General features: G+C 27.8%; 2 protein-coding genes across 3 annotated transcripts; one reads left to right on the top strand and one right to left on the bottom strand.

Annotated features, from left to right (window-relative positions):
- Positions 1-2,865: 2,865 nt before the first annotated feature.
- Positions 2,866-7,312, top strand: Bma-rsr-2 (Uncharacterized protein; the record flags this gene model as incomplete). 2 transcript variants are annotated; one of them, XM_001895673.1, is made up of 8 exons in its annotated part: positions 2,866-2,955; positions 3,225-3,371; positions 3,757-3,965; positions 4,312-4,390; positions 4,671-4,912; positions 5,081-5,233; positions 5,484-5,584; positions 5,772-7,312. In XM_001895673.1, the coding sequence occupies 8 exons, from the start codon at positions 2,866-2,868 to the stop codon at positions 7,310-7,312; spliced, it is 2,562 nt and encodes an 853-aa protein (XP_001895708.1). The 2 variants fall into 2 exon arrangements, with proteins under 2 accessions (XP_001895708.1, XP_042934709.1); XM_043078775.1 differs by having other exon boundaries at positions 5,475-5,584.
- A 2,979-nt stretch (positions 7,313-10,291) lies between these two features.
- On the bottom strand, positions 10,292-10,678 carry Bm9157 (Uncharacterized protein; the record flags this gene model as incomplete). The annotated part of the gene is made up of 2 exons (XM_001893736.1): positions 10,292-10,449; positions 10,522-10,678. The coding sequence occupies 2 exons, from the start codon at positions 10,676-10,678 to the stop codon at positions 10,292-10,294; spliced, it is 315 nt and encodes a 104-aa protein (XP_001893771.1).
- Between the last annotated feature and the right edge of the window lie 6,920 nt (positions 10,679-17,598).

Below are 17,598 nucleotides of genomic sequence, written 5' to 3'. Positions count from 1 at the left end.
CATTTTAAAATGTTTCAAAAATATATGTTATATGTTTATCAGAATAGACACAGCAACATGATTTTTGTTCTGTAGCTTCTTGTTTATCTATTGATATGGCTATGAAACTCTTTCAATTCTCTTGATTGATCAATTCTCTTTCAAAAAATAATATCGAAAATTGCTGTGATTTTTTTCATCCCAACATACATCCTCGTTTTTTGATGCTAATACTGTAAGCATGATCACTTAAAGTCGATATATCAGTAATATCTATTAATTAATAATAAGAGCATTATCATTTGAAATCAATAATAACAGCAATTGGTGTCTAATAATTAACAACACGTGCATTATCATTTAAAATTAGTATTATCACTATTATTATTTGGAGTTAATATTGTCAATTGATAAATAAGAATTATAAGTAAGGATGAAAGGAGTTATCAGATCTTATCATAAAATCAATTTTCAATTTTTTCATCTAAAAATTTCCTTTTTACTATTTTTTGTATATTTTTTATTAATTTCTATTTAGAAACGAAATTCAAACAATTATAGCAGTAGATGAATAAAAAAGTAAAATTTTACCGAAATTTTAACTAATTTCTTTTGACAGGATAGAATTTTTTTAGACTATGTACATTTTCTTTTCCTGCTAGAATTGAACTGAAAATAGTGGCTTCATGAGGACAATGATTCTTGTCACTATAAATTATCAATTAACTCGTAAATTATTTCGAATTCGTTACGCTAAAGATTAATAAAATTGGAAAATTATGTTTAAGTAATAAGTTCTGATCTTTATACATCTACTACTAATGAAAGATTTATTTATGATAATTTGTTAATTTTTTTAAAGCCTTTTCAACTTGAAACGTTTGTTTTTTTTTGCATTTTTTTTTTCAAATAAATATTTAATTTTATGTCGTTTACATTACTAAATTTTAATAGATATTATTGCTTCGTGTACTTCTCTTATCCTTTGCGTACATTTTGATGATAATTTAGATGGTAAATTGGAAAAAAAAAATAACACATTCTTGTTTATACTTTAATTCGAATCGAATTTTTGAATTTCAATCATTTAATTACAATATTTATCAAATATTAATTTTAATTAAATTTTTTTTTTAAATTCAACAATCACTGTAATTTCCTGAGTTATTTCAACTTCCATTTTATTGCACTCCTTTTTTTCATTGTATAAAATTTCGCCGAAAATGAAAATGACAGTCTAATGAGAGATTATTTTTTTTTTGATGTAACATCTATTAGTAAAATTATATTAAATATCTGAAAAATTGGTCAAATAAAACAATAATAATAATATGAATAAAATCTTCAAAAAATGATTGAAACCAAATTGAATTATTTGATTGAATTATTAGCAATATGTAAATATTTGAAATATTTAATTAGTACTTGCATCAACTTTCTGCCACCAAATGATAACATATAATTGTGTTATTATGCTTTGATCTTATTCAGGTCAAAAACGATAGAAAAAATGATTTGATTAGATTAGGATAAAGTAATTAACAATAAGTTTATACTGTTATTTTTATTCCATTATCACCTAATTATCACTTATTTGATACAATAAAATGGTGTACACTTTGTAGATATTAGATTGATAAATAAGTAATAATAAATGATAAGTGACAAGTAATAATAACTAATTGTAAATATTAAATGTGAAATAACTTTGTATTTAGTTTCGCTTTTTCTTGTTTATTTACAGTTAAGTTAAAACTTGTTTTCTTTTAAAATTAAAATTATATTCCGCATATTAGCATAACATATTATATGTGATCTTTTTTTCTTTTGGATTTTAATTTAAATTTATTGCTAAACTTATAAATGTTAAGTTGAAAGTAGCGAGCCATGTTATTTCGTTTATCGTTGCATGTAAAATTAGGTTTCGTAATATCTTGGAGGTAAAATAAAGTTTGTTGTCATTTGAGAAAAGTATGGGGTAGGTGATTGTACTGATGATTGAATAGTTTACTTTGCTTAGTTGGCTTTGAATCTTTACGTAAATTTCCAACGATTAATTTTAGACGTTAATTAATAATGTGGGACTAAATTATTGTAGTACATTGAAGATGACGGATATCATTTATTTGCGTTACTTCACGTAATTTTAGTAGAGATTTAAAAATAAAAAATGCAATGATGCGACTGTAGGGAGTGAATGATAAGAGAAATGTGTGAAGTAATTGAGCATCATAATATAGGTGTTGGGAGAGAATTAGTAAAATGAATGTTATACGCTTTAAAGTAGAAATGAGAGAGATATTTTTTTTGTATATATTTTAATATTATCTTCTTTGATATTGTTTCTTTTCTCCTGTTGTTCCTTCACTTAAATATTGACTTGTGTATGGCTGTTATGCTAAATATAAGATTCTTTTATTGGATATTTAAACTATTCTTTTTGTTTATTTTTGTAATTCAAGTATTTGTAATTCAAGCATTTAAGTAAAAAGCTTCTACTTTTATGGCTAACCGTTGAATTGTCAGAGTTGCTTAAATAATTCGCGCGTTTTCGCCGATGGATCAGTGTTGATAAATTGCAAATTTTAGAACAGTCAAGACATTTAAACTTTGTATTCTACAGTAATATATTAATTACAGACCATGTAATGAACAGATAAAACTAGAAGACAAAAAATGTTGTTTGCACAGTAGGGTTCATTCGGAATTTTCCAACATATCCGTTTTTGGTATGGACTATATTGATGATTAAATCTTTTGCATATGATTTAAGAAGTAAGAGAATAGGTGTTGTTTAGATTATAATTGTTTTTGGATTTTACATTTTGGTAATACATTTAATTCTGGTTCATATTAAAGAAAAAAATTTTTTTTACAGATCCCAATATGTATAACGGCATTGGATTGCAAACAGCTCGTGGATCGGGCACAAATGGATACGTGCAAGCTAATTTAGCCAACTTATTGCTCTCGAAGGTTTTATTTCCCGAATTGACACTGTTTTTTTTTTCCTTTTTAGCTTTTATAGTCTATCCGAAAAAATGTTTCCACTTTTTCTCTTTAGTTATTTACATCTGCTTGCAAATATATTAGTTGTTTTTCTGCTGCTCAATAAATTTTTAGTAAGATGGGCGATGGCAAGTAAGAAGTTGATAAGAAATGCTCCATTTTTTTTTTTTTTTTGAAGGTGATAATAACTTTAAGGCTTATCAAATTTCATACATTCAAAAAGAATTTCATTTCAGAAACGAGTGGTGTATAACTCTGAAGCTGATATTAAACGAGCTGAGGCTGAAATTAACAAACAGCCGAACAAGGAACTGTTGGAACATAACCGTAAACGGCATATCGAATTGAAATGCGCTGATTTCGAAATGCTTATGGAAAATAAAGTAAGCTTAGACTTATTTAAATGAAATATTAGCTTTAAAAGTTTTGCAAAATGCAGCAGCTTTTCTTTTTTTGTAATGAAGCTTGATAACTATCTTTAACCTTGTTACGATTTAGCATAGACAACGAGAGAGTAATATGTTGTGCAATAAGGCATGTCGCAAAAAAAAAAAACAAGTAATGATTTGACATAATAACTTGCTTCAAAGAACCTAGCTTTGTCAATATTATTGTCCACAAATGTACATTTCTAAATATTTTTTATTGCCAATTTGTCGCTTTAGGAATTCTGTAGTTGGTTCTCATCAGGTTACGAATTGATTTCGCAAGCGTGATAAAACAAAAAATGTGATAATTTAGTTGACTACAAATTTCCGAAAATTTCAGGGATTCGATGAAGCTGAAATCCAGAAAAAAGTGAATGAGTATCGAAAACTTCTTCAAAGTCAGGTAGCATCCGGAGAACTGGACATAGATGCAGAAATGGACAGTCGTGATACGCATGTCCGTGCAAAGGCTGCTATGGAGAATCGTGACCGGATGCGTTCTGCACTTGGAATTAAAGACGATTTTATTGATGGGACATCTTTCGAAAAGTTCGTTTTTTTCATAAACTTGTCTTCTGTTTCTTTTTTTGCAAAAACTTCAGCTCGAGTTTTATATAAGTTCTTGTGATGAAAATTGTATTCTGTATAGTAATTTTTTTACTTTCTATTTTTCTTAGTTTCAAATTATTCACAAATTTTTTTTCTGTTTTTAGATATTAGGTTTGCTAGATCATCATTCCACATGCTTTAGTTTATTTAATGGAAAACCTGTTTTGTCCATACCGTATATATATAGAGAAATATAGAGAAACCGAAACTTGTGTAAATAGACGCAAGAGAAAAGAATTAGAAGTGTTAGGATGTAGATTGTAAATACAAACTTATTGACTTTCAGATTAAATAAAAGTGTTGACTTGAAAGTGGACGAAATTGAACAAGACGGTAGTAAAGAAAAGAAAAAAAAGGATGACGAAGTAAGTACTTTTTCTTAGAGGATAATATATTGATTTAAGTTGTTTTTCGCACGTGTGATCTTTCTTCGATTAAATCTTGCATTATTCTTATAATCTTTTGCTATTCCTTCTTTATTGATTGGAGTGATCTTTGCATTTTTCAGTGCTATTATGTTTCGTTATAAAAGTTATAAGAACGATTGAACTTTTTTGTGAAGGTAGCTGTTTAGGAATAAGTTTGTTTTTGATGATTATTTTTTTGGAAAATTCTATTGTCATTTCTAAATTAATGTTTTTTCAGGTGAAAAAAAGTGAGAAAAAACGAAAAACGGCAGAGTCCTCGTCATCTTCCTCGTCTTCATTATCTGAGGAATCATCCGATAACTCTTCGGAATATAGTTCAGATAGCGACGACAGTTCAACTAATTCAGTTCATGAATCTAGCGGTAGTAATTCAAGTGAAGTATCAGAAGCTAAAGTACAAATGAGACTTAAAGACATATCTCATAAAGAAAGGAATTTGACGGAAAAGATCAAGGAATCGTAAGTCTTCTCTTTTTTTTTTTTTTTTTTTGAGTGCATATTGTTTCAGGATTGTAATATTTCTTTAAAAAGCTTATAATACTTTGTTAACGACACTTAAAATTCAGAATTTATTCATGTTTACTGTTGCTTTGATTGATGTTAAATCTCTTGCAATTTCTATTCTAGCAGAGAAGTTGAACCTTCAAGTGATCGACGCGATGTTTATAATGCTAGTGGCTTTGTTGATCGTGAAAAGCGCCGCAGACGTGATTCACCTGATCATTACGACCGTTCTTATCGTCATCAACGTCACAGTGATGACCATTTTGACTATCGAAGGTTGTCTCCTTTTCATGATACCAGCATTAAAATGAGTTAACATTGTCTGCTATACCAAACAGTGCTTAATTACTAAGAAGAATTAATTACTGTTGATTTTATTCCACTAATTTTTAACTTTATTCGCCATCACTCCATTATTGTTTGCTGTTATATTCATATTTTTGCTAGGAAACTTTCTAGGCCATCATATAAAATCTTTATTCTTATTTTGTTCCTCTCGATTAAACAATTTCCTTAGGGGTTACAGGTCTAGTCGATCATACGGGTACGATGATGGAGGACGGCGTGACAGACATCCTAGGCGAAATGATCATAGGAGTGATTGGCATCGTCGAAACGATTCAGGAAGTAAGATATCCAAGTCTTTAATAAAGTTATGGGTTTATAATAATGATAATGTAAATAATTAGGTGGCTATTAAAAGCAAATTATATATATGTTTGCTATTTTAATATATAATGGTTTTGAAAAAATTCGAGTGTTTCATTAAGTATTTTTCTTTATTAAAATGATATTAATCAAAGTTTCTTATTAGGTGATCGACGTCGGAAACATGACCGTGACGAGAAAAGAAATCACCGTGAAAAAGAAAGGTGTTCGCGTCGTACTTATCAATATTCTCCAGATTCAGATACTGACCGCAAACAAAAACATCATATTTTAGCTCATAGTGACGGAGAAGGCCCGGAACAATTTAAAAAGCATAGTTCGAGTGTGGAGGAGGATAAAGGTCGTAGGTCAAAGTTGAGGGAAGTCATTCCAGATACAAAAGATATAAAAGCAGAACCTGCACTGAGTCCCGATAGCATGTCCTCGAAAAAAAATCCTTCATTAATTGCACCACCGTTCTGTGAGGAATCGAATGGCAATGCTAGAAATAAAACTCCAGTTTTAGATTCCAGTACTACTGAAATAGCTTTGCCAGAGAAACAATTTACGGATGTTGTTAAAATGGAAATTGATGTCCAGGAGTCAAAAATGAAGATTCTTGGCTCTAATGAAGGTAAAGAAAAAGTGGAACAAAGTTCAGGCCACAAACGATTGCATCGACATTCATCAGAGATTAACGACAGTTCGCAGAAAAGATACCGGCATGATACTCCAGAATCTGAAGATAAAAGCCGAAGCAGTTCTAGTTCCAATGATGAATTCCTGCATCATTCAGGTAGTACACATAGTTCTACAACATCATCAAATGGTGATGCAACTGAAAATATCTTGAACGGAAATTCAGATGAGATACACTCACCTTCTCATTCTCCTGAACCAGTACCGGATACAAGAGATCAGAATAAAAAGCTTGAAAGTCGTGAAAAGAAAATTCATTTACTAAGGGATGGCAATGAGAGATCTGATTCTGACAAGCACAGATTACGCAGAAATTCTGTTGACGACAACCACAGACAGCATTGGTCAAGAAGTTCACATTTTTCGAGATTGGAATCTGACCATGGTAAACACAGACATCGTTACTCAGGTGATTTTCACAGACACAGGAGGCATCACGTCGAGTCAAGTGGATCAAAATTGCGCCGTTCAGAAAGTCACGAGTCCAGACATCGTAGTCATCATCGTTCTACTTCTAGGCCTCATAGATTATCTAGACGGAAATCACATTCCAACGATTCATTATATAAAAGACATCATGAAGAGAGATCCAGAACTCATCATTCCAAACGTCAAGTAAGCAGAAGCCGTAGTAGACCAAGACGCTATCGTAAACATTCCACTGAAAGCCGAAGAAGCGCCTCTTGCCGTGTTCGCAAATCTGCAAGTAGTTCTCAAAAGCGACCATATTCTCCAAGAACAAATAACATAAAATCTAGAAGCACAGAAAGCAGTAGTGAAGACGAAGTGCGTATTAGACGTCGACGACATGATACTTCTAGCTCGAAGGATGAAAGAGATAAAGATAGTCTTGATGAAAAACAATCTTATCATTCCAGTGAAAGCTGCAGTAGTTCTTCAAGCAGTAGGCAATCACCGGTAGAAAGAAGTGGCAAACACTCGAATAATTCTGGAAAGAAACAACGTTATCAATGTGCGTTACGTGAACCAATTGATGAAAGCGATTGATGAATTCAGCGATGTTAGTTCGTTATTTTCGTTATTTGGTGATTTTCAGTTGGAATGTTGAGGACCAAAAAATTTTCCAATATTTGTTGCTTATTCCGTGATTTTATTGAAAAAAAGAACTTGCATTTATCTTTTGCAATTACATAATTAAAATTTACATGATTTTGATTTGACTTCTAATAATTTTTTACAATTAACGATGTAATATATACATAACATTTCTTTAATTTGTAAAACTTTGATGTATTAGCAGACTCATTTTATTCTGAATTGCTCTACAAATGACGAGAGGAATGAATAGATTTTTAGTTGCATCAAGTGTTAGCCGATTTACCAACATATAGTTAAGTAGGTTTTACTACTTAAAAAAGTTCCTTGATATTATTTCTAGCAACCTATGTGATGGAAAATATACGTAGTGTGAAATATAAACAGTTCGCAATTGTTTTGATATATGTTATATGAATATATATTTTTATCATCATCTGTATTCATTTTTTTTTTTTCAGTGCTGTTATTTTCCATTCATTTTGCAATTTGTTCAACGTTCAGTAGCTCGAATCACGCAAAATAAGTATTTGTGATCTAGATTTTCATATCCTTAGAAATATATTTCAGTATGAATTTGGAATATACTGAAGTTCATTATTCCTAAATTAAATTTTTATTGTCTTTGTTGGATAAGAAAGAAATCAACTGATTTATTTTCTTGAGCATACAGTTTAACTGTTCATTTTTTTTTTTTTTATTTCACTAGTTGGTATTAGAGATCATTGAAGGTAAATCGCAGTATTAGTTAGCTATTTGGGACATCATTACCATTACCTCTGTCAAAGTGTGGGAGAAAAATTTTTTTGTGTTTTATTTGTATCTTGTTCTTAAAATACTTTTCCTTTCCCCATAAAAATTTTTTATTCCAGTGCAGTTTGAAAGCTGCAAATGGGACCGATTAAATTGTTTCACTTTATCTGTCCCATAATCTTAACAATGTTTCTTTGTGATGTTTTGTTTGTTTTTTCCGGCGAAGTATTATGCTAGTTTAGCATTTGTATTTTGCAAGCAGTCAGAAATAGTTTTAACGAAAAGCAATTCATAGAAACTTCTGCGAAAATGTTCATTAGTCCATATGATTAGCCTGTATATATTTCATTTTTTAGTTTCAAAACATCGTTTAATAATGATGAAAACATCATTATTGAATGCTAGAAATGGATAGCTTGTCCAATTCTGGCATTTATAGCACCTTTTTGTAAATGATTTGAAGCTGAAAAGCAGATAAAAGCATTTTGCAAGTGGAAAATCTTCATAGCGTTTTTATACTACATAGTTACACTAAGTTATGAGCTTCATTCGTAAGAAATTCGTAAGAAACAACTGCAATTTCAGTTTTCTTTTTTTTTTTTAATTTACATAAATTGAAGTGCGTACTGATAAGTTTTCTTTCACATCTTAGTATTTTAACAATTGTTTCAGCATTTAATATTTCTAGATTTCACTTTTACTTTTTAGCAGTGCAGTTGCTATTATTATTTGGATTTTTATCCAATCATCATTTTTATAAATCTCTTTAAGATAGCAGTTTTGTTTGAGGAAAAAAAATTTCCTATTACTTGTTTTACAATTGGAAACAATATGGAAAATTATTAGCAGTAGAAATTTGGTAAGGATGTATGCATTTTTAGTTAAATCTATTTTCATTCATTTCTTGCAATTTTCCATTTTGCAAATCTTTGGTTTTATTTTGTTTGTTTTTTTTCCCACTGATTTTTTATTTAAATGATTCATTTTTTGCTTTGTTTATGATGTTTTATGAGAATTTTGCTACATGATTGGTTCATTTATCAGCTACTATCATCAATTATTTCTATATTTTCATTTTTTGGCTGATGATAGAATGACATATTTTGCAGTGAAATATTTTGCGCAAATCACGATGTCAATTCGAAGATATTTAAATGTTGTTGGGAACAGTAAAGCTTTTATTGCATATGAAAGTAATCAATAAAATTGTGTGACAGTTAAGCGCCACCGTTAATTTCTTTCCTGATAGCAGCAGCGAAGGTTGAAGAGGGTTGTTTCTATCGCCTCGGTTCTTCTCGGTTTCTCAAATTCGGATAATTGAACTTTTATTCTGATAAAATGATTAATAGTGGAGCGAACTTAGCAGTTACAATTTCAATCAGACAAATCTAATAATATCAATAACAAAAAGGAAGAATGCAAATTACGCAAGATATCCCAACCGGTCAACTGATTTTCATAATCACCAGTGGTGGGTGTTTTACGTGATAATTGGCGTAAGAGATATCAACCATATAAAAAAGATACTGAAGAAAAGGTCATTAAACGTTTGAGTCTAAACTTTGTCCGTGAGCAAAATTATTGTACAGCGAGACAAAATCAAAAAGATTGAATTGGTAAGTTAATTTTGATCAGCATCAGCGAAATGGAGAATAAGGTAAGACAGTTACTTTTTAAAACCATAATTCGATCTAAAAATATCACTGATAACGTTGTCTATTATAAATCATCAACAATTACATCGCGACAAATTTTAAAGCAATGGAATTGGAATGATTTTGAGACTAGTACTGTTACGAGGAGTTGCAGAAAGTAACGGAAATGCTAGCTACTATGCAGTTAAAACCACAAAACAAAAGGATGAGAATGTCTAACTTTAAACAGAATGGATTACTGTTTCGTTATTTTCATAAATATTAGCAACAGGCGCTGTTGTCTTGTATATCATACTTGTTATTCTGTATATGAATGTATTGAAAATAAATTTGATTACATTTGGATGAAAATTTGTAGGTGGAAATACACTTTCACCTTAAATATGACCTGAAGAAATATTTTATAAAGTTTGCCATAAACCGTTTTGCTGAGGTGACTGATGCTTTGGTGAGATTAACAAATGTCACATAGAATTCTTTGACTGTTCCGTTTACTACACTTGTGGTTGTCTGAGAACAAAAATCAAAATACCGCAAGAGCGGTTCGAAAAGCCCATCGCAAAAACTTTATCAACTGCAAGGTACAAAGTGACACCTCGATGACTGTGCTTCCTTGTGCAAGGCGGTGATGACCGCATCTAGGAGGTCGGTAGCTTTGTTTCAGCACTTCACAATAAGCGCCTGGAATTAGCATGGAGTGCTAGACCTTCCAGATCCAGGATGGAATTCCATCAATCCCACATGTTCAGATACCAAATTTCAATTGCTGTGCGGTTCTGAGCGACTCCTCTAGGCTATCAGTGATAAGGGAGCGCTGTGGACATAATATACTGCTTTCAGAGTCACCCGGAGTCATCTGCGGTTGCCGGTATCTGCGAATGATTGCATCTTTTATGGTAGATCGGTCCATCTGTTTTCCCTCTTTAATTTTGTATCAAAATGATTGTGTCATATTTGAAACCTACATTTGCGGTTCAGAACTTAAAATAAGCTTTTATTAATTCAATTACATAACATTATTATCATTGTCAATTTTTACTCATTAAGCATTTGAAATTAACAGATGAAAAGTTGGTATTCATAAGTTTCATTAACTATAGAACTATAAATTTTGAAAAAAAAAATTTGCGGTCCTATAAACTATTTGTTTGTTAAGACTAAATGTTATATGCTTAATGATCAATAGAAATATTATGAGTTTAGTAATTTGCACAATTCAAGAATCGTTCCAATTAATCATTAAATATTTCTTATCATATTGTTAATTGTTTGCATAATCATTTACTGAGGCAATAAACAAATAAGAAATGCTTACATCAACAATAATAATGGTACTAGCATTTGTGATAATTATTAAGTAAAAACAGCGCTAGCAATTATTTATCCAAAGAATATGCAAAATTTACACTTTCTTTCACAAATAATGTTAACTTAAGCTGATAAACTTGTGAGATATCACCCTTATTGGACTGTTATTTAGTTCTCATTAAAATTATTCCAATGTTTGCATTATCTGAAGTATCAAAGATTTTGCATAAATATTTTAACATTCTTATGTCTTCAAATTTGTAAGCTTCCAGTTTCACAAAAGTTTAATTTCATGAATTTTCAAATTAGCACACAATTTAATTCAGATTGTATACATGTTAGCATACAATTTAATTCAGTATATGATTTAAAATTAAAACAACAGTCAGTAAGTGCTCTCTAAAAGATTACAAAATAATTATTATCCTAATATTTACAAGTACGTTAAATTTAATCCCAGAAAAATTATTTCCAAAGAAATTTAATTTCTAACTTGCAAACTATTGTAAATAATAAATACTAAAATAATCTATTTATGGATTATGTTGATGATAATTTCATAAATGATGACGTAAATGACTAATTATATGAAACATAGTAAAATTTTTACGAAATAGTAAACAATACTGAGAAGCTCGCAAACAATATTAATAATGCTAATTTCAATTTAATATGAATTTTATTCTTCCATTTAAAAAAAATTAATTAAAAAAAAAAACAAGTTTTTGAAGGATTAAATTTTATGCAAAAAATAATAATTTTCAAGCTTATTCACTGAATAGAAAAGAAGAGAAAGAGAAAAAATTACAAATCTTGCAGCTTTTTTTTTTTGAAACTTACGAAGTGATTACAGATCACATGTAATTGTTAACCAGTTTCCATAATATTTCAGTTCTTCGATTACCTATATTTCATCCAATTATTATTATTATTTCTTTAGTGATGCTGCAAGTCAAAATTTTATAAATGAAAAGCAGGTTTAAAGAATGATAAACTGGAATGAAAAATTTTTCGGTGTTATATTCAGTTCAATAAAGTGATATAAATGTTAATTATGCGGAATAAATTATTCCCACATAGATTATTTTATGTGAAATTAATATAATTGAAATTTTAAATGTCAAATTAATATAACTTAATATAATAATTAAAAAGACCGTAACGAAGAATAATGATTTTCGGTGATAGTTTTTTACCATTCATATATTTTTTTCTGTATTTTTTCTTTTTGTATTTACTTTTTTTGTGTTTGCTTTGTTACAAAATATATAATTACTAGTATATCTCGTATATATATCATTTCTGCTTCCTCTTTTGTCACAACATATTTCTTTTTTGTCGCCAGATAGTAAAAATCAATTTATTGCTTTTTTTATTTTTTTGTTTTTTTTTTTTTATGTAATTAATTTATGTGACTTAAAAATAGACATAATAGAGAATAAAATAATTTTGAGAAGGTGATGTTTTAAAAAATTAGAAAGCGAAAATGAGCTGCATTTTTTGAAAGAATATGAGCTTTGTTTTGCTTTGCTTCCTTACTAGACTAATATCTTATAAATGAAATGAAAAAATGATGGTATAACAAAAATGCTAACAACTGAGTAATTATAGAAAAATACAATACTAATTTAAGCAATTAGCTGAGCACATTAACTTTTGTTTTTTAGTTTAAATTCTAAAATATATGAGTATGCTTAACAAGTGTTGTAATATCCTGAGCAAATGATGTAATACAAGCTAATTTGTATATTGAAATTTTCTTAGATTACACAAATAAAAATGAAGCATTCAGTCAGTTTAATCCATTGGTCAACTTAAAACGAAAACATAAATCATTTTTGAAACAGAAATGAATTTGAACTAAGACAACGCTTTTTCTCATTTTTTTTTTTTTTTTTTGTTTCCAACAAAATTAATAATTCAGAGAGGATCAAAAAAAGTGAGCTAAATGATCTTTCAATTCGTACACCAATTTTCGTTTGCCTAGTTTGTTATATAATTATAAAATAAATGTTACATATTTTAAAAAAACCACTGATTAAATAAAAAGGATAGGAAAATAAATAAAAGGATTTTTATTTTATCTTAGAATAATATTATCAATTTAAAAAATTATTTTCATATTCAAGCGATGATTTTTTCATATTATCACTGCAATTAACTTATATTTTTATAATGAAATAATTGATCATTGACCTTCAATCAATATTTGAAATTAAAAATGCATATATTTGATGAACTATTTATAAATTATATTAAAATTCATCATTATTTATATAAACATACATATATAAGGAAGTAATTATCTAACGCTAATGATAATTTAGAATGGAAAAGTGAATTGTATGTTCAATTATGTGAATCATATATATCAAATACTTTATATTTCCAGTTTCTATATATTTTTTTATGCTTTTGCATTATTCTAAATTTTGATTAATGCTTCATAATTACGTTCTCATCAACTAAACACTAAATTTTTTTGACATATTACTTTACTGCTAATTTATGATTTTTCTTATTTTTTAAAAATTTTCCACAATTTCTTTTTTGACCCAAATAATAGAAAAAAGTTTACCCAGTAATAGATCCAGCAATAACCAAAAACTTTTTCGTCTTTTTCCGTGAAATTTTGTGTTCATTTTGTCGTGTAATTTGGGGTCCAGTCTGAATTTAACTTGTAGTCTTCCTTATTTGTTATTTTGTAGTTGGTTTAGCCGATGATAGGTATTAATCTAAAGCAGCAATACTGATAATTTCGTAGAGTATCTACAAATTTGATGAAGAAAATGTATAAATGAATAAATTGATGGGGAAATGAACTGAATTGTGGTGAGGGAGAGCAGTTGAACTGTAGCTTACTGGTAAGGAAAAACTGATTGAGACAAAGGATTTAAATGTTTATACAGTGGGCATTGATTTGCAACAAAAGTATGATTATTGAGTAAGGAGCTATCAGATGATCTTTGCTCTCTATATAGTAAGAGATGGGTTTAGTACTGTAGTTTCCCGGTGGATGACTATTAGCTTAGAAGACCTTTAATATTTCGACATTGCAAGCACATTTGATTTGGAACAAAGGAGTAATTTTTAACATAACCTGTGTAAATACCCTTTGTTATCAGATAAAAATGTCTGGGCAAGAGATAAACTCAACTGCAATGGGAAGATGAGTGCTGCAATAATGATTGCTTACATAATCAATTAAAACAAATTTTAGTATTATGGATCAATACAGTTTTATGCGATATATTTTGTAAGTTATTTGGAGGTTCGCAAAATTACTTCGAGTTTTTAAAAATTTTGTTTTGAAAAAAAATTTTTTTCTAACTGCTTTGTATCCTTTGTTATTTATTATTTTAATTATTTTCAATTCAGTTAGACTTTATATTTATTATTTTAATTATTTTCAGTTCAGTTAGACTTTATGACAGTAAATCTATTTTGCTCATATTTGTGAGCAAAAAAAAAATCAGTTTTCAAATTTCATTTTCTCTTTTTTAATATAATAAGAAACTAAAAGCAATCAATATGCATTAAAAGTGTAACGCGCATTATTGGCATGCTAACAGTAACAAAATTTTAAAAAAATATATAATTTCTTTTCTAATTTATTTTTTTTTATTTTTGCATTTCATATCTAGTTTTGCCCAATGTTTCACAACATTTCTTCCTGATTGGTATTAAAAATTTTTATTTCAAATACTAAAAACTGCATATGTGGATGATAAAGTGCTATAATATCAATGGACTGTAATTAGTAATTAGGGCAATCACCAATTCATGAAATTATTTAGCACTAAAATGAATTCAATGAAAATTGGCGCTTTAAAGGCTTAATCCATTATTTATTTTAATATCCAAATTATCATTTTTCTATTAAATATAACAATTGTTTTTCTTCTATTAAATATAATAATTGATTGTAACAATTGATTATCACATTAGTTGAGTAAATAATAATGTTGTTAATACAAAAAAAAAAAAAAAAAAAAAAAAATGCCCATAAAATAAGATCAAAAATAATTGAATAAATATAGAATTTATTCTGATTATTAGAGATTATGGAATTTATTGTTGCTAAAAGTAAGTAAAATTTGAGGATGTATATACAAATTAATACTAATTCTTTAATTTTGTTTTTACTTTACATTAATTTTTGTCTAATAAAAGAATAATGAATTTCTTAATGATAGTGTTTATTAAATTTGATAATACAAAAAAAGAAAAGAAAAATAAAAACGATATATTTAAGCATAATTATCGTTGTGATATTTTTGTTCAATTACTTTAATTGATTAAAATTGTGCAAAAATAAACGATAAAAAAAGATAACCGAAAGAAACGAGATTAATAATTATTTAGGGTTAATTTTTAAACATTTTTTTTCTATTTCTAACTTTAAGACAATTTTTTTGAAATATTTCATATATGTTGAATAAAATAAGTAAAAAATAACTTTATTTATTTCTTATCAAAAAGAAAACAAAAACATCATAATTGTTAATTATATAAGAAATTTCTATTTGCAAAAATTTTTTACAGAAATTCAACAGTTGGTAAAAATATTGATAATTCATCTAGTTTTTCATTCATTTTTTTAGCAATCACATTTTCAGTTGTTGAAATGGTGACATTGATGAGAGGCACTATAGTAGAAATTGTTTGTTTGGCATTCATATTCATCTTATCATTTTTTTATTTGAATGGCACAAACAGTAGTAGATGATACACCAAAGCAGAAATTTTAATTTGTTTCAATGATAAATTTATATAGATGAACTGTTTAAAAATCTTGTCAATTTCTAACTATTTTTTTTTTTGGAAGAAAATTCAATTTTCATAAAATATTATTCAAAATTTCATGCATTTTTTTTTTGGCTGTGAAATAAATTCAGTTTTTTTATTGTCGATCTTATCTTTTTATCATTTCTCTATCTCAATGATTATATTTCACTTTTGTACTTTTCATTTTTTTTATTTCTCTTTTTTCTTATCATCTTTATTTTTTATTTTTTACTTCACACATTCATAGCTGTATCAATCAAACGATCATTTCTAGCATTTGTTTGTTCTTTTTTTTCTTTTCTTTCATTCAATTTCATTTTTTCGATGATACACTTTTTATTTTTTTTTTTCTCAAAAAACAAAAATAAAAAAATTGGCTATGATTTGAAAAATAATGCAAAAAAAAAACTTTTGATGGGACGTAAAATATTTTTTTGAGCACATAATTTATTTTTATTTTTTAATTGAAAATTTCCACTTCATTAATAGGTAGTATTGTCCCTCTCGTCCTCTCTCTCCATTTATTGTAACTTTTTCCTTTGTCATTAAATTTTCATTCCTTCATTGAATTTTTTTAGTTCAATCTAATTGCCTCAAGTGAAACACCGCAGCTCGCTTACTTTGCAAAAAGAATAATTCAATCATAACAATATGCTGAAACTTTGAGAAGTGAAAAAAAGTGATGATAAAGATGAGACAGAGCAATTATAATAAAATAACGATCTTCAAAATTTTTAAAATTATTACTGTTATTAGAGTTTTTTATTTCCAACCGACAACAAATTTATCATGTACAATAATTTTTTGTACCATAAATATGAAATTTGAAAATTAATTTGGCTCTTTAAAAATATTTTTAGTCCTCGTTAGTATTTCACCTATATCATACGCGTTCACTCCTTTTTCCTTACATCACTTTTATTTATTTATTTTTTCGGTCAGATATAATATTTTATCAAATTTGTTTTGCAAAGTATAAAGGAAGGAATGATTGGCCATTATTAAGCACACATTTAAAAGAGTCATATATGTTATTTAGCTTTCTTGGCTTTTTTCAAGAGGACTTATGCTATCATTACTTAAATGTTATAATCACTTGTACTATTTGCTACTTATGCCTTAAATTTAAATTATCCATTAAATGTGAAAAAATTTTTTTTTTCCTTTCACATAAATTATAAGAAAATTTCATGAACTAGAAAAAAAAAGACTAAAAATTGTCTTTCTTTTTGTTGTGAAGATTTCAACCTTTTTCATCAGTCAATTTGCTGTATATAGAAAGTAAATTTTTATTCACATTTCTTTTTTCTTCACCTTTTCTTTTTACTCCATTCAATTCAAATTAACAAATTTTAATCAAAAATATGATTTTCTGCTTTTTTTGCCTTTTTCTTTTTTTGTAACAAATAAAAGAAAATTAAATAATCAAATTTTAATAATTTTTTTTCACCTTTTCCTCTTATTTTTTCTTTCTTTTTTTCTTCTCTTTTTTTCCTCCAGTATTTGATTAAATAATATATGTTCAATTTACCACTTAAATAAACTTACTATTTAAATAAAAAAGAAAGGGAGTAAAAGGGAATTTGATCAATTTTTGCATTTTTAATGGAATTAAACAGAAAAAAAAAAAAACGAGAACTGGATTTCAATGTCAATCTTTTCTTCCATTTTTCTTTTTCCTCCTTTTTTATTTTTTTTTTCCTTTTTTTTTGCTCTTATAGCACTCAAATGAAC

Source organism: Brugia malayi, assembly GCF_000002995.4.
Source record: "Brugia malayi strain FR3 genome assembly, contig: Bm_v4_Chr2_contig_001, whole genome shotgun sequence".
Lineage (NCBI taxonomy): Eukaryota > Metazoa > Nematoda > Chromadorea > Rhabditida > Onchocercidae > Brugia > Brugia malayi.
The sequence above is the reverse complement of the archived record's forward strand: the minus strand, read 5'-3'. Positions and strand labels throughout refer to the sequence as shown.